The sequence below is a fragment of the Trichoderma aggressivum genome (assembly GCF_033847375.1).
Source record: "Trichoderma aggressivum f. europaeum strain CBS 100526 chromosome Unknown scaffold_004, whole genome shotgun sequence".
Lineage (NCBI taxonomy): Eukaryota > Fungi > Ascomycota > Sordariomycetes > Hypocreales > Hypocreaceae > Trichoderma > Trichoderma aggressivum.
The window spans coordinates 439,677-467,203 of record NW_026946370.1 but is presented as its reverse complement, the minus strand read 5'-3'; the positions used below and the strand labels follow the sequence as shown (position 1 = coordinate 467,203).

Below are 27,527 nucleotides of genomic sequence, written 5' to 3'. Positions count from 1 at the left end.
GCCAACCACGGAGACTTAGTAATCGCAACCGCACAAGCTTTTATCAAAACTCGTATTCTACGATGCCCATGCACAAGGATCTCTCGGAATGAGATCTCTCGGGATTATCCACTGCTATTTGTACGGAATTCGGCAGCAGGTACCATGTACTCGCACATGTACTCCGTACTTTGGGTGCGTATTACGAATACTACAAATCGGCTCTTATACCCTAGAGCCATTGGTGAATTCTCCACATACGTTGGTTGCTTGTCGCCCTCATACAGGATGATACACTTCAATATGCCGAATCACAAGTGTATCTGCTTTTTCGCCACGGTGCTTTGGCCCATAGTGCTGTAAACGGACGATCCGGCTTCGACTTCCGGTATAGGTACAGACCGCAACCTGATAGAGGTACCGCATATCGGTAATTCCCTGTCTCTACTAGGGAGGTAAAGTTATTAGCAAAGTAAATTTTAATGTTATAATTCCAATTTGAATAGACTCTCGAGTATCAACATGGCCAAAGTGTATACATCTTTTACACTTTGTGGAATCTGTAACTTAGATACCCAGTGAGGCTGGATGACCACTCTACATCTCTATAGTGGCTTAAGCTTTTGAACAATCTAAAGTTGTTATCTTGACTCAATGAACTATAAGCATGGCCAGGTTCAAGCAGATAAAACTCAAATCTTCGCCCAAGGTGAAGGCCTCTGCTGTGGCTATACTGATAGTTTAATGGTTCGGAGTATGCCATCGATCTAAACTATAGTATTGAAGAATTTTCAGCTTTTACTTTTGCGAGTATCCTTCAGCCACGGCTTTTTTTCTTTTTTCTCAACAGGTATTTATTCTTTATGCCTGCCTTTTTCTTTCCATTCGTATGCCTACCATTTCTCTTCCATTCGTTGCTCAATCTCACTCGTTTCTTAAACTGTCCATCCCACGGTTCACCCCACGGTTCATCCAGTATGGCGAAGTGGAAAGACTTGCCGCCCGAACTCAAGCATCAAGTCTTTGAAGTCATACTCTCGACACGGCCCAAAGCAAGTACAGCCAATTACGCCGCAGTCTGCAGAGAATGGCAAGATTTCTTTGAAAGGAGGACCTTTCGGAAGCTCGTTTTAAATTACTCGTGCCTGGATGACTTTCGCCAAAACGCCCGGGGCCGGGAGGATATTATCAAGCACATTTGGCTGCGTATCCAACCTCCGAAATGGGAATGCTTCTTTTGCTGCAACCGCCTGGAACCATCTGAACAGCTCACCAGAAACAACCAAGTCTTTACGAATGCCATGTGGACACTGATGGATATACTCAGTTCCTGGGGCGATGTGGACGTCGATAATGGCCCGGGGCTCGCCCTGGAGATTAGTGTGCACGCCCCAAACAGACTGAGGCATCGCTTCGACTGCTGCGTCTTCGATAAGGACATCTATCCATGCGATTTACCCGAGACGTGTACGATGGAAGAAAACTGCAGTCTATCACGGCAAGTGCGCCCATGCGAGCTGCGCGGCAGCATATGCAGGCTCGTTCGCGAGCACATGGGTCTAATGGAGGAGCTGCGCGCCGTGGAGAATGTCGAGCTTGACTTTGGCACCATGAAGGATGGGCAAACCGCAGAGCTTCCGACTGTGAGATGCGTCAAGGAGTTGACTATTCGTCCGCTGAATGTGCGCCGCTTTGGATACCAGACGGTGAGGGAGATTGCGAAAAGTTTTGGAAAGCCTGAGACGTATAATTGGGAACCTGAGTTGCTCTAGTCGGGCATTGTTTCCGGATTATGGTTGAGAGGGAGGTTTGGCAAGCAGTTGGATATTTTGCGGCTATGGGTGTGCGCGGTCCGGACGGCATTTTCTCATGATATGAAGAATGCAGAGGGAAATATGGACCGCGTTGCGCTGGACAATCGACCACTCGGACAATCAATCACTCGGACAACGAGTATACGGACAATCGACCACTCGGACAATCGGACAATCGGCCACTCGGACAGTCGACTTTCGGACAATGAAGATTTCACGACATTCATGACTATACAAGGTTTAGGGTTCGGAAATGGAAAAGGGATGATGATTCTTGGCAATTTTGATGGTGTTGGATTCTGGTATGGATTTCGGGTGCGTATCTTGGGTGTTAGTATTGCTTTTATGGGATCAAAGGTGGTTTAGAATTATAAAAGAAAAATATAGGCCGGATTGGTATATCAGGTGTCGAATGGCATGAGGTATAGAAAATGAGAATATGGAACTAATGGAGCTCTTTACACGCGACCGACCAAGAAAGCTCTAACTAGAGAAGATGAGTTCTCGGGTTAGATGAATAAAGCTCTTCCTAGTAATGACACTTACGGATACGAGCGTGATTAATACACATGTGGTGATGTGCTCACATGGACATAAAAACTCAATGCATTTCTAGGAGTGAATGTCGGAATTATCGGTTGCCTCAACGGGCATTGCACGGCCATACGAGCGGAATGATCTATATGGTTTCTAATTCCCTTTTCAGCTTGAAATTATATTCTATGTCCCTGAGCAAAAGAAAAGATGATGACACAGCCTTAGAAGATATGCATAGGTTGGTGGTGTTTAAAGTGACCTGGATGGGGACTCAAGTTGAGCATCGTTCTTAGTACTCATTAGCATCACGCAAATAGTCTACAGCTTTCTCTCTTCCTATTTCATTGTCTTCTCACCATTATTAAGTTTATTTATGCTATTTAGCAACATTGGTTCTTATTTCTTAAAAGTTTCATTCCTTTAATTATGTATGTAACCGCCTGTTTGGTCGAGACTCGACGTAGTTCTCGGACTTAGGTAATGCTTCCACCCCGAGAGGTGTCGTTTCTTTCATATAAAATGCACATAACGGAGATAATAGAGCCGTAAACTCATAGGAAAAGGGATCATAGTGATATCATATACGATCGACTGTAAGAATCGGCAGTGCTCCGCCAATGAGGTTGTATAATTCCGGGTCGGAATTACAAGGTGAGTGAGGCTCACCACACTCATCACGGCAAGTTGATATTGAAGAAAGATTTTTTTTTGTGAACGTAGCGTCAAACTCCGCAACTATGCTATAATGAAAATAAGGGGCATGATTCATTTACATACACCTCGTGGAATGTATCCCATTTAGAGCCTTACTCAAAAGACGCTGGTGATACGCCCGCAAATATATATATATATAGCAAACAACCTCTGAGCTTTGCATACATCAATTAGTACACATTCCATCTCAGTTTTCTACAATAACTGCCATCTATCTCAACATGTCCAACGGAAGCAAGGAAACCCCCCTCATCACATCGCCCTCGAGGCTGGCACATGTGGTTCTGCGCACCGGCAACCTCAAGGAAATGTCCCCATTCTACAAGACTTTCCTCGGCGGAAAAGCTCAAGTTGAGAGCGACCAGGTCGCTTTCATCACCTACGACGACGAGCACCATCGCATTGCTCTCGTTTCGCGGCCAGATCTGCAAAAACTGCCACCAAAATCCTGTGGTCTCGATGTACGCATTACAGCACCAAATTGAGCAAGTAGCAATGTTATTAATACCTCTCTTCTTTTCTCTTTTCTAGCACATCGCGTTTGGGTTTGACGACATCGAAGGCCTACTCAAAGCATACTCGCAGCGCAAGGAGCATGGAGTCACGCCGGTCTGGTGCGTCCACCACGGGCTCACCATAAGCATGTACTACCGCGACCCGGATGGCAACGTGTTGGAAACATTCATCGATGCCTTTGATGATTTGGAGAAGCAGGATGCGTATATGACGTCGAAGGACTTTGTGGAGAACCCGATTGGTGTGGACTTTGATCCTGAAGATATGCTGAGACGAGTGCAGAGTGGAGAGTCCAAGGAGAGTATTTACAAGAGGCCGAATATTGGACCGCGGGACCTGAGCACTGTGCCGTTGTTTTGATGGAGCTGGTGGAACTATGAGAAGCTCTGTGTGTTGTTGATAGGAGGGGAATTATGATAGTTGATATTGGGCATTGTTATCCAAGAGTGTGTTAATTTATTTAGCTTTTCGTAAGAGGGTGTCTGATCGTATATGGTGCATTAGTGTAAGCGCGTCAGGTACCGAGTAAGCATCAAAAAGATATCACACATCCGCCTTCTTTATCTGTCCCCATTTTCTCGTTTTCTCGTTAATAAAGTTTCATAAGAATTGAAACTCGGGGTTCATGCAGTGTAACAAAGTCAAAACGCCTCGTCGTCTTGTCGCATATTCCCCTTGTCTGCTCAATCGTGCTGCTTACATCACTCGGCGTTCATGTACTGCAATGCACTGTACTTGCAGCATCTGCATGCCTAGACTACTATAACATGAGACATTGTGCTACTGTAAACCACACCGAGGTACATGCAGGTCATGAATCGAGCACTCGTACATAAAGCCTCAGCAACAGACGCCCTGCATCGTATCATTTGCATCACCAAAGCCGGCGTCCAAACTGTCTTCAAGCCACTTACTGTAGAAAAAGCAATGGCAATAAAGTGCAGTAGCCTGTGCACTAACAACATTGTGGAGAGCTTCATGCCCACTTTACCCCAAGCCAAGCTGCCTTACATAATCCGGGATGGTCTGCACGTGCCACCTTGTTCAACCTGTTTCATCCAAGGCTTTTGACCAGCCTAATCCATCGAAAAACACCGAATGGCTTGATCTTGACATTGTTTCAAACTCGTCACCAACATTGCGAGCATCGTGCGAATCGCGCCGCCTGCCGAGAGCGAGAAGCCGACTGCGTTTTTCTCAGCCTTGCCAGCAATTGCCCGCCGATGATGGCACACTGATGTGCCCGCTGCGTGCCGCTTGTTCTTAGCCATCTTGCCGTTGTCGTCCCATGTCTGCGACGTCACCAGTTGGGCACGATTTCCCAGAGCCATAAATCAGCCATCCCGCCCGCCGCCAGCAATGGATTTTCTCGAGGATCCGCGTCTGCGTCAGCGCTGGAACCAGATTACACACGATGCAGAGACGGTGACTGAGAACGCCGCCGCCGGCATTTGGACCTTCCAGCACCACTACATCAACCCTTGTCTGGGCTCATTGCGAGGGGCCATTGAGCAATGCACAACCGTGTGTCTGGGCGACCCCGAAGAGCGCCTTCGACGGCAGCGAGAGCGCGCTCGCGAGCGGACAGAATACAGTTTTAATTTTTACGATGACTGGGATCGTGAAGAGGAGAGCGGCGGCCTGTTGGGCAACTGGGGAGGGGAAGACTGGGATCGTCTCTTGGCGGGCTCTGGCAGCCAGAGGAGAGGTGAGACGGTCGAGCAGCCCCGACGCAAGAGGGGCATGAGCTACGGCACACGGGGAGCCAGGAGGAAAAACAGCGAACAGGACCCCACCATTATCCCCAGCACCCAACCCATTGGCTTTCTGAGCAAGCTCCCTTGGAAAATGGGTGGCACTCTGAGATATAAACCTAGTGCGGCAGATCTACAGGACCACCCTGGTACAAGAAAACACGAATACACCGAGTCACAGCCGCTGCTGGGGGCGGAAGATGACTCGGACCACGAGAGATTGTTACAACCGTCCCGGTCAAGGAAGCGGAGCGGTACTACGGGATCGGGTGGGACGTCGGATTCATATCGCTCCCGTGGTGATTTATTTCCAAGTGACGGCGAAGGAGACGAGGATGCGGTGGCGCTCGATGACGAGGTGACCTATGACATGATTAGGAGAGATGATAGGAGTAGCGCCCGGAGCGGAAGAACGCCGAGTAGCAAAGGAAAACGACCGGTGCATACCGTCTCCAGAACGGTGTCGAGGACGACGCTTGGCTCGGTTGCGTCAAAAGACTCGCTAGGCCTGGCAATTTTCGGCCAGGTGACGCAGGATCCCGCACAAGATGCTCAACTCTTACCATCACTCAAGGACTTGGAGTTGGAAGAAGAGCGTCTGGGCAGAGAAGAAGACCAAGAATTAGCAAAAAAGAAAGAGGCCGCAGCTCAATTGGCGCTGGAGCGAGGTTTGCAAACGGAAGCCGAGCCGAAACCAGCAGATGTGGCAGATGATGAATATCTACCTGAAGAGCCGCATGAGATTCACTTGGACGACGACGAGGATAGCGACGACGAAGCACATTACGACTCCGGGTTATCCGGAGGTGATTTAGAGATATCGGTAAAGGACAAGGCATTGCCGCCTGTCCAGAGCGCTTTTGTACCTGCGCGGCTGCCGCATTTTGGATGAATACACTGAAGCTTTTTTTGGGGTTGATTGCTAGCTCTGCTGAGACCTAGTTAGCTGGGAGATGCTTGGCCGTGAAGGCCATATGTATTACTGACATGGGATATCTAGATGTCACAGTTTATTGTTATGATGGGCTTTGGGAGAAGATTTACAACGCCCGGGAGCTGCTTTGCGTGGGAACGACGTGAAGTAGACATGGGTTTACTGATATCGATTGATGACAATGATGAATGATGAATCACACATTTTTTTTTCTTTTGATGATATATATGTGAATCGTGCTTTAGTGATGGCTGTATGCTAGAGAAGGCGGCGATCTTTACTTGCCACTGCCGCGCCCAACCAGCAAAGGTTGGGGGTTGTTCTATCTATAAAGCCCATGAATCAAATTTTGACTTGCGCATCTTCATTACTGCCGTCAATACCCGTTACAGCTCCAGACTACCGTTGTCTCTCATAAAAATGCTGCTGATGCCGATGCCAATGATACGGCAGTTCGTCTCACGGGCGCACTTGATACCTCGGTAGGGGCCGCTTCCCCGCAAAGTATCTCCCCGCGAATCGTCCACCGCTGCCGCAGCCGAGCCCTTTTCAGGGACCAGCGTAGGTACTAGGTACAGGTAGCCTGTGAATATTAACGGGCTGGGAGCCACCTCACCTACTAATTTACGTGTACCCAGAAGGGAGCGTCAGGATCCAATTTCCGGTGCCATCAAGGACAAATCCATGTCTTGCTGCAAGCTGCTTCTCCCCCCTCTGTCTATTAATACCCATTCTGTATCACTGTTGGCTGCTCTGTGACTATCCATAGCGTTCGGATATCGTGTCGTACTTCACCACGGCCGTCACTTACATCACTTGGAGTCACCAAACTATCGCTCTCTTAGTTTCATTCGCTCCATCATCATCATGGCGCCGACTGGACCCATCACCACTCCCATCACCACCCTTTTGGGCATCCAGCATCCCATCCTCCTCGCTGGCATGGCGCGCACTTCTGGAGGTCGCCTTGCTGCAGCAGTGTCCAATGCGGGCGGCCTCGGTGTCATTGGCGGGTTCCAGTACACGCCCGACCAGCTCCGCGAGATCATTACTGAGATGAAGGCAAACTTCAAGAGCCCGGACATGCCATTCGGCGTTGATTTGGCGCTGCCACAGATCGGAGGCAACGCGCGTAAGACGAATCACGACTACACAGGCGGCAAGCTGGACGAGCTGATTGACATCACCATCGACAGTGGCGCAAAGCTGTTCGTCAGTGCCGTCGGTGTACCACCCAAGTACATCATCGAGAAGCTTCACAAGAACGGCATCTTGGTCATGAACATGGTGGGACACCCGAAACACGCGGTCAAGGCGCTGGATCTCGGCGTGGACATTGTATGCGCCCAGGGTGGCGAGGGAGGCGGTCACACAGGCGACATTGCCAACTCAGTGCTGATCCCGGCCGTCGTCGACGTAGCAAGGAAATACAAGCCTCCCATGCTCAAGGGCTCGACGGCTCTCGTCGTTGCGGCGGGAGGAATCCGCAACGGACGCAGTCTGGCCAGCTCACTGATGCAGGGAGCGGTGGCCGTGTGGGTGGGCACCCGCTTCGTGGCTTCGGTGGAAGCTGGATGCAGCGAGGCGGCCAAAGAGGCCGTCGTGACTTGCGGCTTTGAGGGCACGGAGAGGACGCTGGTGATATCAGGACGGCCGCTGCGGATGAGGACGAATGATTACATCCAGAGCTGGCATGACCGGCCTGGCGACATCAAGGCGCTGTGCGACAAGGGAATTGTGCCGTTGGAGCATGATTTGGACGAGGGCAGAGACGTGGATATGCCGCACTTGATGGGACAGGTTGCGGGTGCGATTGAGAAGATTCAGCCTGCTGGGGAGATTGTTGCTGAGATGGTGGAGGAGGCGGTTGAGATGCTCAGGCTGGGAGGGACGTATTTGACGGCCAAGAGTCGGTTGTAATGTGAGAGAATGATGATGAATATACAATGAAGAAAGAAAGGAAATATTGATCAACCTCGAATAAGAACCATATCTCTGGGTGCCGTCTTACGAGATCACCTAATATGATGGACTTTATAATCGACGGCTTCTGGTGACTTGCTTCCAATTAGACGGTACAAAGCAATTGTACCGATGTTGTGGCATCGGGGCCAACTGTGGCTGGTGTCTTTGCTAGTTCGCATCGGCATCTGTGGCGCAGCCCCACCACTGTGACAAGTGGGAACCAATTTTTTGCAAATCGCAGAACTAGCAACTTTTTTTTTCTTATCGGTTCCCGATTGCTGGTGAAATATTTCTTGCTGCAGAGCCTTCCATTACAAACTGCCTGGAGCATCGTCAAATCAAATCACCAACGTCGCAATGGATGCCGCCACATTGAACAAGAAGCGCAAGCGCAACAAGGTTGAGGGTGCTTCTGATGCCACGAAAAAGTCAAAAAAGCTTAAGAATCCCCCGCCGCCGGTCGAGCCTGAGGTTGAAGATGAGGTAGCAGACGAGGAGGATGAGGAGGAGGAAGAAGAAGAAGAAGCAGAGGCTGTCTCAAACGAGGACAACAATGAGGATGGAGAATCAGATGCCGGATCAGATCTTGCAGACGGACCTGCTGCCAGAGATGTCGATGGAGATGTGATACCCAACAACTCTGCGCCCATTCTATCGACGCTGGCCGACTCCCAAAAGTTTGAAGATCTCAAGCTGTCCGAGAAGACGATGAAGGCGATTCAGGAGATGGGCTTCACCAAGATGACCAGCATTCAGCGCAGCGTTAGTCTACCCAATCAATCTCCATCTCCAATGGCACAACTTGTACTAACCTGCTTCTCAAATAGGCCATTCCACCTCTTCTTGCGGGCAAGGACGTTCTCGGTGCCGCAAAGACAGGTTCCGGAAAGACGCTCGCATTCCTGATCCCCGCGATTGAGATCCTCAGCTCCCTGCGATTCAAGCCCCGCAACGGCACCGGCGTCATTGTCGTCTCCCCGACTCGAGAACTCGCGCTCCAAATCTTCGGCGTCGCACGCGAGCTGATGAAGCACCACTCACAGACATATGGTATCGTCATTGGCGGAGCGAACCGGAGAGCAGAGGTTGAAAAGTTGACCAAGGGTGTCAACCTTTTGATTGCCACTCCCGGCCGACTGCTCGATCACCTTCTCAACACCCAATTCGTTTTCAAGAACTTGAAGTCTTTGATCATCGACGAGGCGGACCGAATCCTGGAAGTTGGTTTCGAGGATGAAATGAGACAGATTGTCAAGGTTCTGTCAAACGAGGACCGACAGACTATGCTGTTTTCTGCGACACAAACAACCAAAGTTGGTGAGTATCTTCCGAGCCTTTCTTCACACTTGTTGTAGCGCGCGCGTGTCTAACTAAATATGAATTATAGAGGATCTTGCCAGAATCTCTCTGCGACCCGGCCCGCTATACATCAACGTCGACGAAGAGAAGCAGCACAGCACAGTCGATGGTCTGGAGCAGGGCTACGTCCTTTGCGAAGGTGACGAGCGCTTCCTGCTGCTGTTCTCCTTCCTCCGAAAAATGCAGGCCAAGAAGAAGAAGGTCATTGTCTTCTTCAGCAGCTGTGCCTCTGTCAAATACTACGCCGAGCTGTTGAACTACATTGACTGCCCTGTTTTGGATCTGCACGGCAAGCAGAAGCAGCAGAAGCGGACCAACACCTTCTTTGAGTTTAGCAATGCGCCGCACGGTATTCTGATCTGTACCGATGTTGCCGCTCGTGGCTTGGATGTGAGTATCTTGCCGGCTCGTTATTGGTGAAAAGTATTGTTACTAATGAAAGATCTAGATCCCCGCCGTCGATTTCATTGTTCAGTTTGACCCCCCGGACAACACTCGCGACTACATCCACCGTGTGGGACGAACTGCCCGAGGCACTGATGCCAAGGGACGAAGTCTGCTCTTCCTTCAGGTAAGGTTGTCATCCGCATATCTCCCGTTCAGACTGACTAACATTCTTCATAGCCCAATGAGGTTGGCTTCCTGTCTTACCTCAAAGCAGCCCGCGTCCCCGTCGTCGAGTTCGAGTTCCCCCGCAAAAAGATCATCAATGTGCAGTCCCAGCTCGAGAAGCTCATCGGCAAGAACTACTACCTGCAGCAGAGCGCCAAGGACGCCTTCAAGTCCTACCTCCACGCCTACGCCAGCCACAGCCTGCGGTCCGTGTACGACGTGCAGAAGCTGGACCTGGCCAAGATTGCAAAGAGCTTTGGCTTCCCCACGCCGCCGCGCGTGGACATTACGCTGGGGGCCAGCATGGGACGGGACAAGGTGCAGGCGAGGAGGTCGTATGGTAGCCAGCCGAAACAGGTTGGCAAGTACAAGAGGGATAAAAGGAATTGAGATGTAATGTAATTTTGTTTGTTTGAAGCAAGGGTAGCCGTGATCCAATAAAATGACTGCGATGAATCGCGGTGGTGTTCTTTTGGACTGGATGGCTTTGTGTAAGCTCGCGAGATGCAAAATCCAATAGAAGACATGGATCGGCGTGGCCGGCCTGTCTCTTTGGTCTGAAATAGTGGCCTGAACTATCAAAGCAGACGGTTCAGTCAAACAAAGTAGACGTAATATAACGCTGAAATCTCTGTGAACAGACAATAGGCTCTTTGGCCCAAGTTTGATAACCTCGACTAAGAAGTATGCCTCTTTGCTCGAGCGAATCAGTCAACTCAGCAGAGGACATGGTTCAGTGGCTGATTCATCGTCTGTGAACAGGCAACAGGCTCCTTTGTCCTTACGTTTGACAACATCGACTAACCGCCAAGCTTGTACCACTCAAATAAATTAACTAACCTATCAAGTTTCTCTTCCAAGTCGAAACTCATCAAGGTACGTCGATCCACTCAAACAAAGAAGCCGCGATGTGAAGACTAGAATTCCGCCAACTAGCCCACAACAGACTCCTTTGTTCAAACATGGCGTCGCTTCATTTTGGTATCACAGCAATTTGCAGTTTTGTGAGGCCAAGGTTATATAAAGAGGTGTCGACTCAGCTCTTGACTAGGGGGATAATGTCAATCCCCGAGAGAACTTGCGTCTTCCAATTCTACATACATTATGGACCCCCCACCATATTCCCTAGAGTATATGTTGGGAGAAGCATTAAATTCCCTTGATGATCCATTGCCGGAAGAATCAAATTCCCCAGAGGATGAATTGCCTAAAGTACCATATTCCCTCGAGGATCCATTGAAGGAAGTATCTATTTTGGTGAATAACCTTCATGTCCTTTCAGACGCTTTCTGCCGGCAACTCCGCTGTCAAACCTCAAGCTCTGAAGATGAAAGACATATCATTCGCGAATGCTTAACGGCTTTCAGCTCGCTGGAAAATACACTGGTGGCATCTGTCCCTGCATACTATCTCAAGAAACCTCTCTACGATTCGTTGCGCGATTTGGTTGGCTGTATTGTATCTTTCTCTGACTTTAAACAACTGGAAGACGTCTGGGAAGTTCGCAAGGCTAAATTGGTCAAAAGACATGCAGATGGTCATGTAAGTTACATCTCATTGAGAATGAAAATGGAACCACTAAAGACTGACGCTACAACAACATTAGGACACTTACTCACGTTTTGCAACAAGACTCAAAGAATTGGCAAAGTCGAAAGATGAAATTAAGAAACGTTTGCATCTTGCAAAACCTATGCAACCTGTAAGTAGTACTTATTCTCTCAAGGATGCATCTTGTAAATAGTCAATGCTAAAGTACACTTAGCTTGAGCCCGGTAGACGGCTTCGTATGCTCTACGATGATGAACTATATTCATTCATACACGAATTGGAGATGACTGGCATTCTCTCCACCGAAGATTATATTTTCCGGCACATATATCCACATGAATGCGAAATGGTGACTTCAAAATCTCACAAGTTAGTGATGGAGTTCATCATATGCTTCAAGAATCGTGTGGGCTAACAAGGCTACCGAGCGGTTACTGGAATATACACCAAGATTTGCGGGATGCCACTACTAAGCCTGATTTGTGGGAATTTTCTTGTCTTGGGAAGCTTGCTTTAGGCGATAGCTTTGAAGAAAAAAGTCGTCTGCTGTTGGTGACTGGCGAAGCAGGATGTGGCAAGACAAACCTGCTCTTACATATTGCCAGGCTACTTCTGAAGAGAAAATGGTACGCCCATTCAGACCCTCATCAAGTGGTCACGCATTTTTCTGGTGATAAGAACACAATTCAAGATTGCCTCTCGTCACTGCAGGAGCAATTCGAAGGGAATAATGACGGTGGTTCCCGGTTTTTGTCTGGGCCCAAACGGGACACCTCCTTCGACGATTTAGGCAAAACATTGCGCGAGTTTTCCGAGGCCAATACGAATACAACATACATGATATTAGACGGTCTAGACAAATACGGCAGTGAAGACTTGACCAACTTGCTCGAGCTCATTTCCACGACTATCAATTTGTCACCAAAGATTCACTGGATTGTTTCGATCAGATCATTCGAAAACTCTAAAGCTATCAAGGGAATTGGCTATACACTAGCAAACGTTGGTGACAATGAGAAATTGAAAGATGCTGCAAAGAAGCTAGTTTCAATGCAGGTTGATACATTTTTCAACAGAACTGGCCTCCGAGATCGTTCCCGGAACCATTTTTCACGGAACGATTTGGAAAACATCTTGATGAAAAGATCGAAAGGAAACCTTCTCTGGATCACGCTAGCGTGCAGCATTATAGAGAAAGACCCTATGAAGGCCATTTACTTAGCCTGCAACCTTGAAGAAGAAATCGAAGGCTTATACGTTCACTTCAACCAACAGCTGCAGCTGCAGCTGCTGCTGACAGCAGAAGAAAATGATCATTTAGGGGAGATTGTTACTATACTGGCAGCCGCCTACCGACCACTTACGATCTCCGAGCTCCGACTTCTTGTCCAGCTGTCAGATGATGTCATCTTGAAAACATTAATCAAGCGGCGATTCTTGTTCTTGTTGGGGGTTCAAGATGATATTGTGTGCTTCAGTCATGACTCAGCCAAGGAATATCTGTATGTTCCTCTCGGCTCTTTCCCTGTAAGATTACCAGCCTTGGAGATCAACTTATCTCGGCATCGTCATACAGAGAATCTACTTGCTAAGAGGCTTTTCATTTGCTCATTGGAAGAGAAATGGCCCGGCATTGAAGAATTTGCTGCACGAGCAGTACGCATAGCTAGGCTCGGGAAAGCAGGCGGCTAACTGATCCTTAGAAGACACGAATTATTGAGACAGAGCAATTGTTGAGGTGAAATAAAAGTGTCTTGATCTGGAATTTCGACGCCGCTCAAGCTGCCTCTGAAGTCTTGTATGGCAGGGATTGCATATAATCGATGACTATTTATTATTCGGCTACGTAGCCTTGGTGAGGCGCATCTGCGCAGTACCTACACATATTATCCATGACATATCACCATTGTATCATCTTGCTTGGAGCTTGAATACATTATGCTGAAGTTCACGAGACAGTGTAGAGCGCTTAGTCAAATGAGCCATGGCCGAGATATTTGCCAGACTTGTTGCGGGAGATTTGTATGGTTGTATTAATTCGGGGGTGAATGATGAAGATTTTTTTCTTTTTTTTTGAGCAATGTACGTTAATATAATATAAACTTGCCGTGTTTCGAATTTCTCTCTCATGATATAAGAATGTTTGCGTTCTCAAGTAGTGAATACTCTACGCATCGCATCTGACATGAGTGCATTTTTTCATGAGATATATTGAGATGGCTACACAATGTAAGGCCGAAAAGCGGAGTTGTATAGCACATCGAAAGAAGTAATCTCTTACCAGGTATTTCTCAGAATCTTGTCTCAAGTGGCTGCTTTTATAATATATGCGCGTTCATGTAGCTATGTGTGTACTAAACAGTCAAGCTTCTAAATTGTGAAATTGTGACTGATGTTGCCGCAGCAGTGAGGCCATTCATTCAAAGCATGTTCTCCGTAAAACTTAGCGTTCTAATCCTTTAATGTCTTAAAATTTGTGATCTACTTCAGTCGTTTGCGCCGTTGGAAATTCTTGATCGAATATTATAAGCCAATATTGTCGACTTTGTGAACTATATCGGGGCAGGCCAGTAGCAGGGCGTTGACAACTGCGACAACGCCGGACTTTGCCGCTTCCTGCAAGGGAAAAGAGCCGCGAGCGCTCACTTTAGTCGCAGAGCTGTTATCCTCTTTGAATAAGACATCGACCAGCTCCAGCTGGCCCCAGAGTGCCGCTAGTACATGTAGTTGTGATGAACTCTTGTTGTATTTGTAATTGTCTTGTTGTGTGTAAAGAGAAGTTTGCCGCAAAAGAAGAATGTTCGGAGAATCCAGAAGCTTAACAAATCTTCCTGAGTCTCTTTGCTTCTTTGGAACGTCTTTTCAATGAGGAGGCTCATAAAACGGGCCAGATGCGCCGCCTGATAAAGGAACACATGCTTCCCCAGACGGTCTACAAGTTTCTATTCAGCCGCGCAGAGACCTTTGCAAAGTCTTCCGTATGGTCGGAATAGATAGTAACGACCGCGACATTCAGCCATCAACCTTCATTTTCGAATCACAAGTTCTCTCGCTTCCACTGAATTGAATTGGATAACGCGATTGCCGTGGTATGATCACAAAGGCCCGCACGACTCTAAGATAGCGCCTAGGTCAAGATCAAAGAACTTGATTATCCGTTTGTTGTAATACTGAGATTTGGGATCCTTGCAAGCTGGGGGCGTTCGTGCAGAAAGATGTTCCAAACACGATCAACTCCGTGGGAAAATATATGGAGCATCTTTTCAACAAGAGGAACGAGGGACATAACCAACCAACCCAAAGGCAAATCTTTTTATTTGTCTTTATTTGCTTGCCTGCCGAAGAGTGACCTTTTTTGGACAATATTGCCACTTGAAGCTAATTGTTCCAAAAATTTCTTGACTTGGAACAAAGGCCAACACAACCTGTACGGCTGTTCCAATATGTAAATACATGTTGGGGTCACGATTCTTATCCTGTCGAATATGAGCAGGATTAGGTCACTTGACTTGGATCATCCATCTACTAAAGGGTTCAAGGAAGCGCCAAACTCGCCTCCCCTTTAACGTGTTGGATATATTCTTTTTGGCAAGAATTTGTTTGTTTGAAGCAAGGATAGCCGCGATCCAGTAAAATGATGGCGATCAATTGCAGTGGTGTCTCTTGGACAAGATGGCTTTGTACAAGCCCGCCAGCTAGTATCTAACGGAGGACATGGATCAGTGCGGCTGATCCGATTCTCTTTGTCCGGGTTTGAAAACTCCGATTGACTGGCATGCTCGCTCTACTCAAGCAAATCAGCCAACTGACAAGTCTTGTTGTTCTGAATTGGGTCGTCCGAAACCATCAAGGGGGCCGATTCACTCAAACAAAGCAGTCGCAATGTTAACAGTGGAACTCTGCCAATCAGCTGACAACATTCTCATCGGTGGTTCAACAGCTCAAGCGGTTGGCTGAAGGAGACCTTAACGTCCCAAACCCAACATCTAACATCCGGCATGAGAACCCAACATTCGATATGATGATAACTACATTATGTTACGAAATTGCGAAAAAGTTTCGTTCTATATATATCGTTATTGACGGCCTAGACGATTGCTTCAATCCCGACGACGATGAAGCGGCTCCAAGACTCCAAGATTTATTGAACTTGATTTTCAACCTTAATGAACTATTAGGGGTCTGAGGAAGGAAGAGGCATAATGGAGCCATGGAGCCAGCGAATACTGCTGAAGTTGCTGCTTAGAGGCTAGTTACAGCTAGGATTTACTATATAAAGGAGCGTAAATCCCCTTATTTCTAAAGAAGGTTAAAGATAAATACAGTTATTATATGCCTCCTAGCTGCTTTATCCCTTTGTGACAACTAAAACCTCTCCTTAACTCTATTACTCTCTTATACGCTGCTATCTTTAATAGGTTTATCTCTTTTTAAAAGGTAAGAGACTGTTAAAGTAAGGATAATAAAGGCCGCTGCTTAGAAGTAAGTGAAAAGCTAGTTATATCTTAAAGGTATATAGTAAAGCCCTATACCTTACGCAGTGCCCCTTAAGGAAAAATCTACTTTTTAAACTAGTACCCTAATTCCTAATATATAGTATAACCCTTAACCTATTACTTTAAATCCCCTAGCCCCCTCTAAGGGATAATATACCTCCCTAACTAAGGATAAAATACTTAGTTTTATAGTCTCTATTATAAAGGAAAATTAGAAAAAAAAGCTTACCTAATATCTAGTAGATCCCACTAACTTCTAAGATAAAGAATTTAAAGCGCTCCTTTTATAAAAAGGGCCCCTCTTTAAGTTACCTATTATAGCTCCTTAGAAAAAGCCTGTAAGAGAGTTAATAAACTATATAAAGGATTAAAAGCTATACTTTCTAAAGCTTATATTTAAAGAAGAGACTTAGGGAGAATACTAAGATTATGCTTTTAAATTTAACGCTTTATTTATATTTAAAGGGATTATTAATAAAGTATATAAGGTTTTTGCGGCAAGCCTTTATTTTAAAAAAGAAGCTTAATAATATTAGATTAATTATTTTAAAAGGGAACTTTAATAGAACTATAATAATATTACTTATATATAATACCTAAGGTAGTATAAGGACTAGGTTAAAGATATTTAATCTTATGCTATTAATAAAAAAAAAGTGCTAAATACTATATATTAAGGGGAGGGCAAGACTGTAAAGAAGTTTATTAAATAATTCAAGAAGGCTAATAATAAGGTTCTATATTATATAAATAATAGCTATAAAATTTTAATTTTTCTTTAAAAAGTGCTTTTAAAGATAAAGAAGTATATTTTTTATAAAGGATTCCTTATTATATAGCAAAATTTTTATAAGAAGTGCTTTAGGGCAGAATTAATTATTAGCAGCCTTAGTAAAGGAGATAAATAAGGAGAAAAAAACTTTATTTATTTTAGAAAAAGTAAGTATACTTTTTATACCCTATGTAAAAGAAGGGAAGTCTTAATTATACTAAAATAACCCTTAGGCTAGATAAAGGATAATATTTTAGCTAATAACTCCCCAGCTGCCCTAAAGTAGGGAAGGCGTAGACTTTTATTAAAGATTATATATTATAAATATAGAACTCCTGGGTATTATTTTATAAGCTGTAAAAAGCTAGATTACTTATATTATAGAGATAAAAAGTATATTATAAAGTATTATAATAACCCTTAAGTAGGTATTCTAGCTAACCTAGTATAAGGCCTAAACTTTAAACTAGTTATCTTAAGGAGGGCTTAGGAAGGTAAAGCCTACCTATTTAAGCTACTACCTACTATATCCCCTATAATAAGGAGGAAAATGTAAATATAGGTAGAAGAAATATAGAAGTTAAAGACTGTTATCCTTAACACCAGAAGTAATATTAATATATTAAGTAAACGCTTAGTAAATAATGCCTTAGTAATACCTAATAATAACTTAATAACTACTTTAGTATACGGAGACTTAGGTAAAATATATAGATATACCCTTTAGCTCCTGAGGATAAGGGATAACTAAGGAGTTAAAAAGTAAATATTTATAAGCTTTATAATAGCAGAAATACTTAATAATATTATTCTAAGGAGGCTATAGTATAATTAAATAGATTCTATTATTATTACTAAGAATAATCTTTTTTAATACTTAATATTAATAAAAACTCTAATAATAATTACTTTTAAGCAGTAAGTATATACCTAGGTAAAAGAAGCTTAAGTTAGACTAGTTATTATATATTCTAATGTTAGCGCTATTATAGACTAGGATACCCTTATAACTTTACCTTAAGAGAAAACTGTAAAGCCTTTACTTATAAAATATATAAATAAGGCAAAGGTATTTAACTTAGAACTAATAGTAAAACTAGCGCCCTTATAAAGACTAATATATATAATAGATCTAAAGCTAGAAGTAGAACCTTTTTAAGGACTTATTTACTCTTTAGTAAAGAAGAAGCTAAAGGTATTATAAAAATATATTAAGTAGGTATTATAGTAAAGCTGGATATATTAATTTATAAATTTCTAAGGCGCGCTAATGCTATTTATTCTAAAGAAGGGAGGTAAGTTATACTTTTACATAAACTATTATATACTAAATAAAATAATATATAAGGACTATACACTACTACCCCTAATTTATAAAATCCTTAATTAGCTTTAAGGCATAAAGATTTACTTTAAGCTAGATATAAAGGATATGTATTACTATATAAGAGTCTATAAAGGAGATAAGGAGAAGACAGCCTTTAGGTGTAAATATAGGCTATATAAGTTCTAAGTAATACCTTTTAGATTAACTAATGCCTTTACTACTTTTTAAAGGTATATTAATAAGGCGCTTAAGGGCCTAATAGACTATATTTATATAGTTTATTTAAATAATATCCTAATCTATAGTAAGGATTTTACTAAGTATATATAATATATCTAAGAAGTGCTAGATAGGCTAGAGTAATATGGGATATTTACTAACCTTAAGAAATACAAATTTAATATAATAGAAGTCTTTTATCTTAGGTTTATAATAACCCTAGATAAGATTAAGATAAAGAAGGAGTATATAAAGGTAATTACTAGTTAGCCTATTTTATATACTATTATTAATATTCTTACTTTTATTAGCTTTACTAACTTTTATTAAAGGTTTATAAAGAACTATAGTAAGATTATAGTACTTTTAACTAACTTAATAAAGGGAAGGGCTAAAGGGAATATTATACTAGGAGAATAAGGGTTAGTAGTATTTAAGGAACTTATTAATGCCTTTTAATAAAAACTTATACTTTATTATTATAACCCTAATGCGCTAATTTATGTTAAAATAGATACTTTAAAATACGTAATTAGTACTATATTATCCTAGCTTATAAATAAAGCCTGGCACCCTATTGTTTATTTTTTACAAAAGCTTAGTAAGGCAGAGGTGCACTATTAAACCCCTAATGCTAAAATACTTACTATTATAAAGGTATATAAGACTTAGAGATATTATCTTATATATACCTAAAATAAGGTAGAAGTTATTACTAACTATTTAAATTATAGTTTTCTTATTAAGAAGAAGAAGCTCTTAAGTAAGTAAGTATTATAGCTACAGGAGCTAGCCCTATATAACTTTAAGATTATATATAGACTGGGTAAGGCTAATCCCGCTAATAAACTATTTTATTAGGCAGACTTATATTAGTTATAAAATAGAGAGTAGTTATCTCTTAGATATCTTATACCTTTTATAAATAGATTTTATATTAAACTGTGTTTAAAAAATAGAAGGACGTAGGGAAAGGGACCCTGCCCTAGATTAATAATATAAGATAACTGCTTAAACTTAAGGTTATACCTTAACTTAACCCCTTAAGCTAGGAAAGACTTACTAGGAAATAAGCCCTGCCTTTAGTATGCGACTTATAGGCTAGCTAGATTTATGTAAATAGTATATAGGAGTACTATTATAATATTAAAGGAATTACCTAAAACTTTATAGAAGGTATTACTTATTATATAGTAAGGGGATGCCTAAGTATAAGAGTTAATAGCTAAATATAAAGCCCTAGGGAGGACTTATAGTAGATAGAGTATAGATAAGAAATATCTCCTTTATTATAAGGCTAGAATTTTTATACCTTATAGTATAAGGTAAGAGATATTAACCCTGTTTTATAATAATAAAATAGCTGGCTACTTAGGTATTAGCAGAAGCTATATATAAATAGCCTGGACTTATTTTTAGCAAGGTATAAAGAGAGATCTAAAGAAATATATTAGTATTTACTATATATATTAGATAATAAAGCCCTGTTACTATAAACCTTATAGGGAATTAGTAGTATTACCTATACTAATACAGCTGTAGGAGAAGCTTTTAATAAACTTTATCATAGGGCTCTCTAAAATTATAAAATAAAAGAAAACCTATAACTTAATATTTATTATTATTAATAAATTTATAAAATATATATTATACCTCCTATACTTATAGTAAATAATTATAGATAGGTTAGCTAATAAGTTCCTTTACTATATTTTTAAGCTATATAGAATTCCTAAAGGAATAGTATTAGATTAAGAAAGCTTTTTTACTAGTGTGTTCTAAAGGATTTTCTATTACTTACTAAGTTATAAAAGGAGACTTAGTACTGCCTTTTACCCCTAGATAGATAGCTAAATAAAATAGCAAAATTAAAACCTTAAATACTATCTTAGGGCCTTCTGTAATAAAGATTAGCTTAACTAGTTATATAAGCTCCTGCTTATAGAATTTATATATAATATAGTAAAGTATTTAGTAACTAAGTAGATATTAGTGTACTTACTGCTTAGCTATAAGCCTAACCCCCCCTTTATTAATAATAATAATTTATAATATATAAATAAAAATACTATTAATTAGGTTAATAAAATAGTTAAAGACTAAGAGAATATAGCTATTACTTTATAATACTTTAGTAACTTATATTATAAATAGTATAATAAGGGGAGGCAGAGGAAGATATTTAATATAGAAGATTAGGTATTAGTGTTAACTAAAAACTTTAAACTTAGAAGACTAAGCTAGAAGCTAGTACTTAAATACATAAGACTTTACTAAATTAATAAAGTTATTAGTATAAGCAGCCTTGCTTATTAGCTAAGGCTTTTAACCTTAGTTAAAATATACCTAGTGTTTAATATTATAACCCTTAAGGAATTTAGAAGTAGGGATAAAGTCCCTAAGGAGCTAGAGGATAACCCCTTTATACTAGAGGAGATATATAATATTAAGAAGATTATAAAATATAAGAAAAAAGGAAGGGGCTATATTTACTATATAAAATAAAAGGGCTATAGTAAAGAATATAATTCCTAGGTATTAAAGAAGGATTTTATAGACTAGAACTTTATAAAGGAATATAAAAATAACCTTTAATAGGATTTTATAAAGTCCTAAGGTATAGATAATACCTTAGCTGTATTAGGAGTAGTTTAAATAGTGAGAAGCTTAGTAGGTATAATACGCAAGTACTAGCTTAAAGGTTTTATATAAATATATAAAATCTACTATAGGAAGTAAGGAAGAACCTGTAAGCTCCTTAAGGCAGCTGAGATAGTAAGAAGCTTGGTAAATATAATCTATAAAGGTATGTAGCTAAGGCAAGGATTAACTTAAAGGGCTTACGTAAATATATAAGATCTGCGGCAAAAGATAAAGTAAGAAAAAACCCGCGAGGTTTCTAAAGTAGCTTAAATAGTAAAAAGCTTAGTAAATATAATCTATAGATAGTAGTATAGCTAAAGTAAGGACTAGCTTAAAGGACTTACTTAGATATATAAGATCTGCTGTAAAAGATAAAGTAGGGAAAAACCTGTGAGATCCCTAAAGCTGCTAAAATAGTAAGAAGCTTAGTAAGTATAAGTTATAATAATTAGTAGTATAATGCGCGAGTACTAGCTTAAAGGGCTTATATAAATATATAAGACCTGCTGTAAGAGATAAAGTAAAGAAGAACCTATAAGCTCCCTAAAGCTGCTAAGATAGTAAGAAGCTTAGTAAGTATAAGTTATAATAGTTAGTGGTATAATATGCGAGTACTAGCTTAAAGGACTTACTTAAATATATAAGATTTACTTATAAAGCCTGCTATAGTAAAAGATAAAGTAGGGAAGAAGCCATAAAGGCCCTAGAGCAGCTTAAATAATAAAAAGCTTAGTGAACATAACCTATAATAGTATGTAGTATAATACGTAAGTACTAGCTTAAAGGACTTACTTAGATATATAAGATTTATTTATAAAGCCTTAGTAGTAAGAGGAAGTAAAAGGAAGCTAAGGAAAACCCTAAGTAGGAATATAAATTTTATAAAAAGGGAGAACCCTGTGAGAATATAAGGAATTCTTTATTTATATTTATTTACTTTTTACTATTTTTTTCTAATTCCTCTTACTTTTATTTACTTTTTTTAATCCCTTTTACTCTTTTTTAATCTCTTTTACCTTCTTTTACTAAAGCTACTAGTAGATACTATAGCTATTAAACATTATATTAGGATATTATAAAAGCAGAGGGGTTATAAGGTATACCCTACTTATTAATATTACCTATAGTAGTATTATTAGTAATAAGGGTTGCCTTAGCCTATAATACATTAGCCTAGGAATTAGGGTAGTCCTAAGTTATAGTAATAGAGATAATACCCTAAGCTTGGCTAAGTATAAGCTAGGACTATAAAGGAAGTTAATAAAGGGTAACTTAATAAAGTTAAAGGGAATAAACTAAGATATAGAATATAAGCGTAGCCTAGAGGTTATATAATAAATTTATAATATCTAGTTAAACCTAGGTATTTATAATTTTATAAGTATAGCGTAAACAGGGTTATTATACTACTGCTATAGTATAAGTTTAATAAGTAGGAGTTACTAAGGCAGAACCCAGCCTTACCCTATTATAGGCCTTTTTATAATTTACTTAAAGTGTAGTAACGCAGGCCTAGGTATATATTAGCACCTATTACGCAGCTATTATAAAATTAGCTTACTAAGTTAGGGTTATTAAACTTAATCTTATTAATTAAGTCTATATATATAGCCTTATTAGCAACTAGTATAAAAACATAGGTACTATTATAACTATTATAATAAAAGTATTTATTACTATTATTTAAGAGGGAGTAAGTAGAATCCTAGTAAAATAAACTTAGGGGATAAGGCTATGTACTTAATATATTATAATAATATTCTATAGTATTACCTAGTTTTTAATAATTATAATAGTATATATAATATTTATAGGTATAGGGCCTACACTAGGTTTTAGTAAAAAAAAAGGGGGCTAAGATAAAGTATAACTTACTTATTAGCCTTTAGTAGTATAATAGGGGAAGGCGTAGGCGCAGGCGCGGCCGCAGCTGTAGTTATTACTATAATACTTAATATTAGCTTTTAATAAGGTATAGTTAAGAGGAATATTATAGCGGAATTATTAATAAGGGAGGAAGGATATAATTATAATAGTAGTAGTTAAGGACTCTATGGGGAGGAAAAGAGAAATACCCCCTTTTATAATTTAAGCACTATAACTAATAATTATAAACCTGCCCTATAGGACTATTATTATAAAGGGTAAGTTACTTTATAATAAATAACTCTTACACAGCCTCCTGCCTTTATTTACTTAGGGACTGTGTTTTTTATTATTATAATATTAAATAAAGGTTTTTTATTTATAGCTAAATCTTATTATAGCCTGTGTAGTAAAAAGTTAAAGCTAATACTTTAATAATACCCTGTGAAAAAGTATAAAAGAAGATTATAAGGAACTGTATAAGGGCGTACTTTAAAGAAGAAAGGGCAGCTTATTAGGGGTCTAAGGAAGAAAAAGGTATAATAAAGCTATAAAGCTGGCGAATACTGCTGAAGTTGCTGCTTAAAGGCTAGTCACAGCTAGAATTTACTATATAAAGGAGCGTAAATCCCCTTATTTCTAGAGGAGGTCAGAGATAAATACAGTTATTATATACCTCCTAGCTGCTTTATCCCTTTATAATAACTAAAACCTCTCCTTAACTTTATTACTCTCTTGTACGCCGCTGTCTCTAACATGAACTGTCAAAAGTAACTTATTATGTTATTTCCTGCAGATCATTCGACAGGAACTTGATTCCCCCCACCTTTGAGTCTTTTGAACTGAATTTGAATGACGAAAAGGAATCGGAAAAGCTTGCGATGAACCTGATTTCCATTCAACTTGATGCGTTTTTCAGGAGAAATAGCATATGGGTTTTCTTTCGCAGACAAGTTAAAAGAGCCTTGTTAAGGAAATCGAAAAAAAATCTTCTATGGATCAAGCTTGCGTGCAGCATCTTGGAGCGAGATCCTAAGATTGCCTTCATATTAGCAGATACACTTGAAACGCAGGCCGAAGAATTACTGGATAAACTTGAAACACAGATCGAAGAGTTACTGCATACGCTTGGAGACCAGATCGAAGACTTGTACACTCGCGGATATGAACAACTGGAGCTTACAGCAGAAGAAGAAGCACATCTGGAGGAAATTATTACAACAATGATAGCCACTTATCAGCCGCTTTCAATATCAGAGCTTCGATGTCTTACCCCGTTACTAGCTGGTGTCGACCTAAAACAGTTGATCACAAAACGATTCATCTTCTTCTTGGAAGTTCGAGAGGATGTCGTTTATTTCAATCACGGGTCATCCAAAGAGTTTCTACTGAAGCGTTACAACCATGATGGCAAGGCGACGCCACAGAGACACGCGGAAATTGCACTTCATTGCTTGAGGACGCTTGTGTCAAGCGACTATGAGACTAACGTTTCTAGAAGCACTTATTTCTCTTCTTCACACTGGGTTAAGCATTTATTGCGGTCGAAATTTGTGTCTGACAATGATACAAAAGGCATCGGCCTCAATATCGCACTGATGGACTTTTTAAACCGTGGCTTCACCTGGTGGCTCAGTGCCATGAGCAAGACTAGCCACCCATTTTCACGAGCAAATAGGCATCTCCTACGGCTTCGGGATTACCTTACAGTGAGTTATAACCCCCGGTCTCCTTCAGCTATGGTCATCCCTCCTTCTCTGTCGTTGTCTTTTGGGGGAAAGGGGAGTGTCCTTGATAACAGTCTTCTAACGAAAACATTCTAGAGTTTTACCGATAAAAAAGCTCCACCTGATGATATTATCGTCAATTTACTGGATGCTGTGCGATTCCATATTTTCCACGACAACGTGAGCGTGGACTACCCAATGTACTCCCGAAACGATGATTCCACAGTCAGGCCCAAGGATTCTCTTTTATTCTACCCTTTCGATGGATTTAAAGTACAGTTACTCAAGGAGGAATTCCCGCAGTTGTTAAATGTCCCGGCGACGGAATACAACGTCAACGATATGGTACTGAACATCCGGTTTCCCAGTGAGGTTAACTGCTTCGCCTACTCTCCAGATGGCCGCTTTCTCGCTTCGCCTTTGCGGGGAACGAGTGCTGATGTATGCATATGGGATGCATATACTGGTACCTGCATTAGAATAGTTAGGACCCCTGCTCTATTTCGGGGACATTTGTCAAATATCGCCTTCTCAGCCTCGGGAGAGTTGGCGAGAACATCTCGTTCTGCTATAGATGGTTACAACCTTTCTACACGCACCCACATTGAGGGATTCCCCCAAAAAGTAGCAGAAAGGCGTACCAATTTAGAAGACCTTACATTTTCCCCAGATGGCAAGCAGTTGGTCGCGATGACGTCCGCCAACATTTTTATTTGGGATCTTTCGTCTTCCACTAAGCACCTATACCCCCTTCCTGAGAGTCAGTACCCGAAGGCTATAAAATTATTGGGAGATGACAAAATTGCAATCACCTCCAACAAAGGCCTAGAGATCTGGGGGTGGAAGACAGAGAAAAGGGTTCTTCATACGCTTCACGATGATACGTGGGAGATCGAAAGCCTGGCATTCTCACCTAAACGCCAGTTGTTAGCAGCTGCGTTCAAAGAAAGGAAATCTGATGAGGAAACCGAAGACAACTACGCGATCAAAATATGGGAAGTAAATTCAGGAAAGCTATTGCACACCTCTAAGGACCTCCAGGGCGGCACTTGGCACCTCTCTTTCTCGTTTGATGGGACGAGACTGGCAGCAGCAGGTTATTACGATAAATATATCAGCATTTGGAACCTCGAGAAGAGGCACTTCGATCACGGCGCCTTCGAACTGATGCAATATGACAACGACAGTAGAGAGTTATTCCAATCAATGGAATTTTCTCCGAAAGATCTCAGTCTGGCGACACTCTTCCACAATAGGAACACAAAGAAACACGGCACGCGAAACGGCCGGCGTCAGTGGTGGAGCACTATCCGGGTTTGGGATGCGTCCGCTTTCGAAGACGGAGCAAACAAACGTCCCATTCGGACGGACGGACATACACGTGCCATTCGCTGGGTGAAATTCTCTCACAATGGAGAATTCTTTGCTACTGCTGATTGCGGTGGAAAGATATGTGTTTGGGATGGAGAAACAGGCAATTACCAAGCTTCGTTTGAGAGTAAGAGCCGGCACTTTGGTGATGATATATCACTTTTAATCTCGCCGGATGATCGGAGTCTAGCTACTTATTCTCAGGGTGCCGAGTTAACTATTTGGGATACAGCAACTTGGTCTCCGAGACAAGAACTCATCGGCTATAAAAAAACGGTATCATGTGCCGCATTCTCTCTGGATGGGAAGCGCTTGGCTTCAGCTTCTCGCGGCGAAGCCAATGATCCCATTGGAGCTATTAAAATATGGAATCTACATGGATTCTCGGGTACAGACGAGATACTGAAAACGAAACCGACCGGTGGAACCGAGATCGCAGACGAATGGGCATCGACATGCATGGCATTTTCTCCTGATGGGACACAGTTAGCTTGCTGCGCGGATAATTTAAAAATCTGGAAGCTGAGCCCAGACGGTTCACTAAATCTCCTCCAACAACTCGATCATGGCGGGAGAGATATTCCTCACAGCATTTCTTTCTCTCAAGACGCCGAGTTCATTATTGGGTCTGGATACTACCGTTTGAGCTTTTGGAAAATAGAATCCAAACATTGCGAAAGAAGTATCAACGTCGAAATGTGGTTTCAGTCTCTGAAATGGGACCCGGAGGATCCACAATACATTTTTACAGACCTTGGCCCCTATTACATCGGAAAGGCCTTTGATACTAGGAATCCTAAAGATACATGTCGTGTCGGCGATGACGTTAGAATGCCGCCTGCAACGAGCCCGGAATCATCCTCGTGCACATTGCAAAAAGATGGAAGGGGCATTCACTGGAAGGGCAAGAGCTTAGTCAAGTTCCCTGACCGATATCGCCCCCTTGTATGGGACAATTCTCTATATATGGCTTCGATTCATGGAAGAAAGGTTGCACTGGGGTTTGAGTCGGGCCATGTGACGTTGTTGAACTTTGGGGGATGACACTGAGATTTGACATTGTAATGGATGGTTAAGGCTTATGGTTGATCAATGTTTTTGACTTGGATGGTTTTTGACTCGGATGGGTTTTGAATTGGATAGTTTTTGACTTGGTTAATGATCAATCGATGCATGGATTGTATTTCTCCCGCCTGATCCATCTACCCCGATATTATGTATATTTCTCTAAGCCCAAGTGAATGTAGTAAGTGGGAAAAGAAAAATGAAATCTGCTTATAGAGTAGGTCTATTGTGAGGTTTGAATACTCCAAACTTGACGACAAGAAGTTCATCGAGCGTTGAGGTACTTAATCTACCATTTCCAAACTC

At 41.7% G+C, this 27,527-nt stretch overlaps 7 protein-coding genes across 7 annotated transcripts; all 7 read left to right on the top strand.

Moving 5' to 3' along the window:
* Window positions 1–956: 956 nt before the first annotated feature.
* Window positions 957–1,751, top strand: Triagg1_1723 (uncharacterized protein; the record flags this gene model as incomplete). The annotated part of the gene is made up of 1 exon (XM_062895825.1): window positions 957–1,751. One exon carries the CDS (start codon window positions 957–959, stop codon window positions 1,749–1,751), a length of 795 nt encoding a protein of 264 aa, XP_062759262.1.
* Window positions 1,752–3,265: 1,514 nt separating this feature from the next.
* On the top strand, window positions 3,266–3,920 carry Triagg1_1722 (uncharacterized protein; the record flags this gene model as incomplete). The annotated part of the gene is made up of 2 exons (XM_062895824.1): window positions 3,266–3,505; window positions 3,576–3,920. The coding sequence occupies 2 exons, from the start codon at window positions 3,266–3,268 to the stop codon at window positions 3,918–3,920; spliced, it is 585 nt and encodes a 194-aa protein (XP_062759261.1).
* A 999-nt stretch (window positions 3,921–4,919) lies between these two features.
* Window positions 4,920–6,206, top strand: Triagg1_1721 (uncharacterized protein; the record flags this gene model as incomplete). The annotated part of the gene is made up of 1 exon (XM_062895823.1): window positions 4,920–6,206. One exon carries the CDS (start codon window positions 4,920–4,922, stop codon window positions 6,204–6,206), a length of 1,287 nt encoding a protein of 428 aa, XP_062759260.1.
* A 909-nt stretch (window positions 6,207–7,115) lies between these two features.
* Window positions 7,116–8,168, top strand: Triagg1_1720 (uncharacterized protein; the record flags this gene model as incomplete). The annotated part of the gene is made up of 1 exon (XM_062895822.1): window positions 7,116–8,168. One exon carries the CDS (start codon window positions 7,116–7,118, stop codon window positions 8,166–8,168), a length of 1,053 nt encoding a protein of 350 aa, XP_062759259.1.
* A 402-nt stretch (window positions 8,169–8,570) lies between these two features.
* On the top strand, window positions 8,571–10,574 carry Triagg1_1719 (uncharacterized protein; the record flags this gene model as incomplete). Its single annotated transcript, XM_062895820.1, has 5 exons — window positions 8,571–8,975; window positions 9,041–9,530; window positions 9,601–9,962; window positions 10,021–10,143; window positions 10,197–10,574. 5 exons carry the CDS (start codon window positions 8,571–8,573, stop codon window positions 10,572–10,574), a joined length of 1,758 nt encoding a protein of 585 aa, XP_062759258.1.
* Window positions 10,575–11,288: 714 nt separating this feature from the next.
* Triagg1_1718 (uncharacterized protein) lies at window positions 11,289–13,427 on the top strand (the record flags this gene model as incomplete). Its single annotated transcript, XM_062895819.1, has 4 exons — window positions 11,289–11,726; window positions 11,791–11,886; window positions 11,950–12,104; window positions 12,341–13,427. 4 exons carry the CDS (start codon window positions 11,289–11,291, stop codon window positions 13,425–13,427), a joined length of 1,776 nt encoding a protein of 591 aa, XP_062759257.1.
* Window positions 13,428–24,281: 10,854 nt separating this feature from the next.
* Window positions 24,282–27,200, top strand: Triagg1_1717 (uncharacterized protein; the record flags this gene model as incomplete). Its single annotated transcript, XM_062895818.1, has 2 exons — window positions 24,282–24,767; window positions 24,882–27,200. 2 exons carry the CDS (start codon window positions 24,282–24,284, stop codon window positions 27,198–27,200), a joined length of 2,805 nt encoding a protein of 934 aa, XP_062759256.1.
* Between the last annotated feature and the right edge of the window lie 327 nt (window positions 27,201–27,527).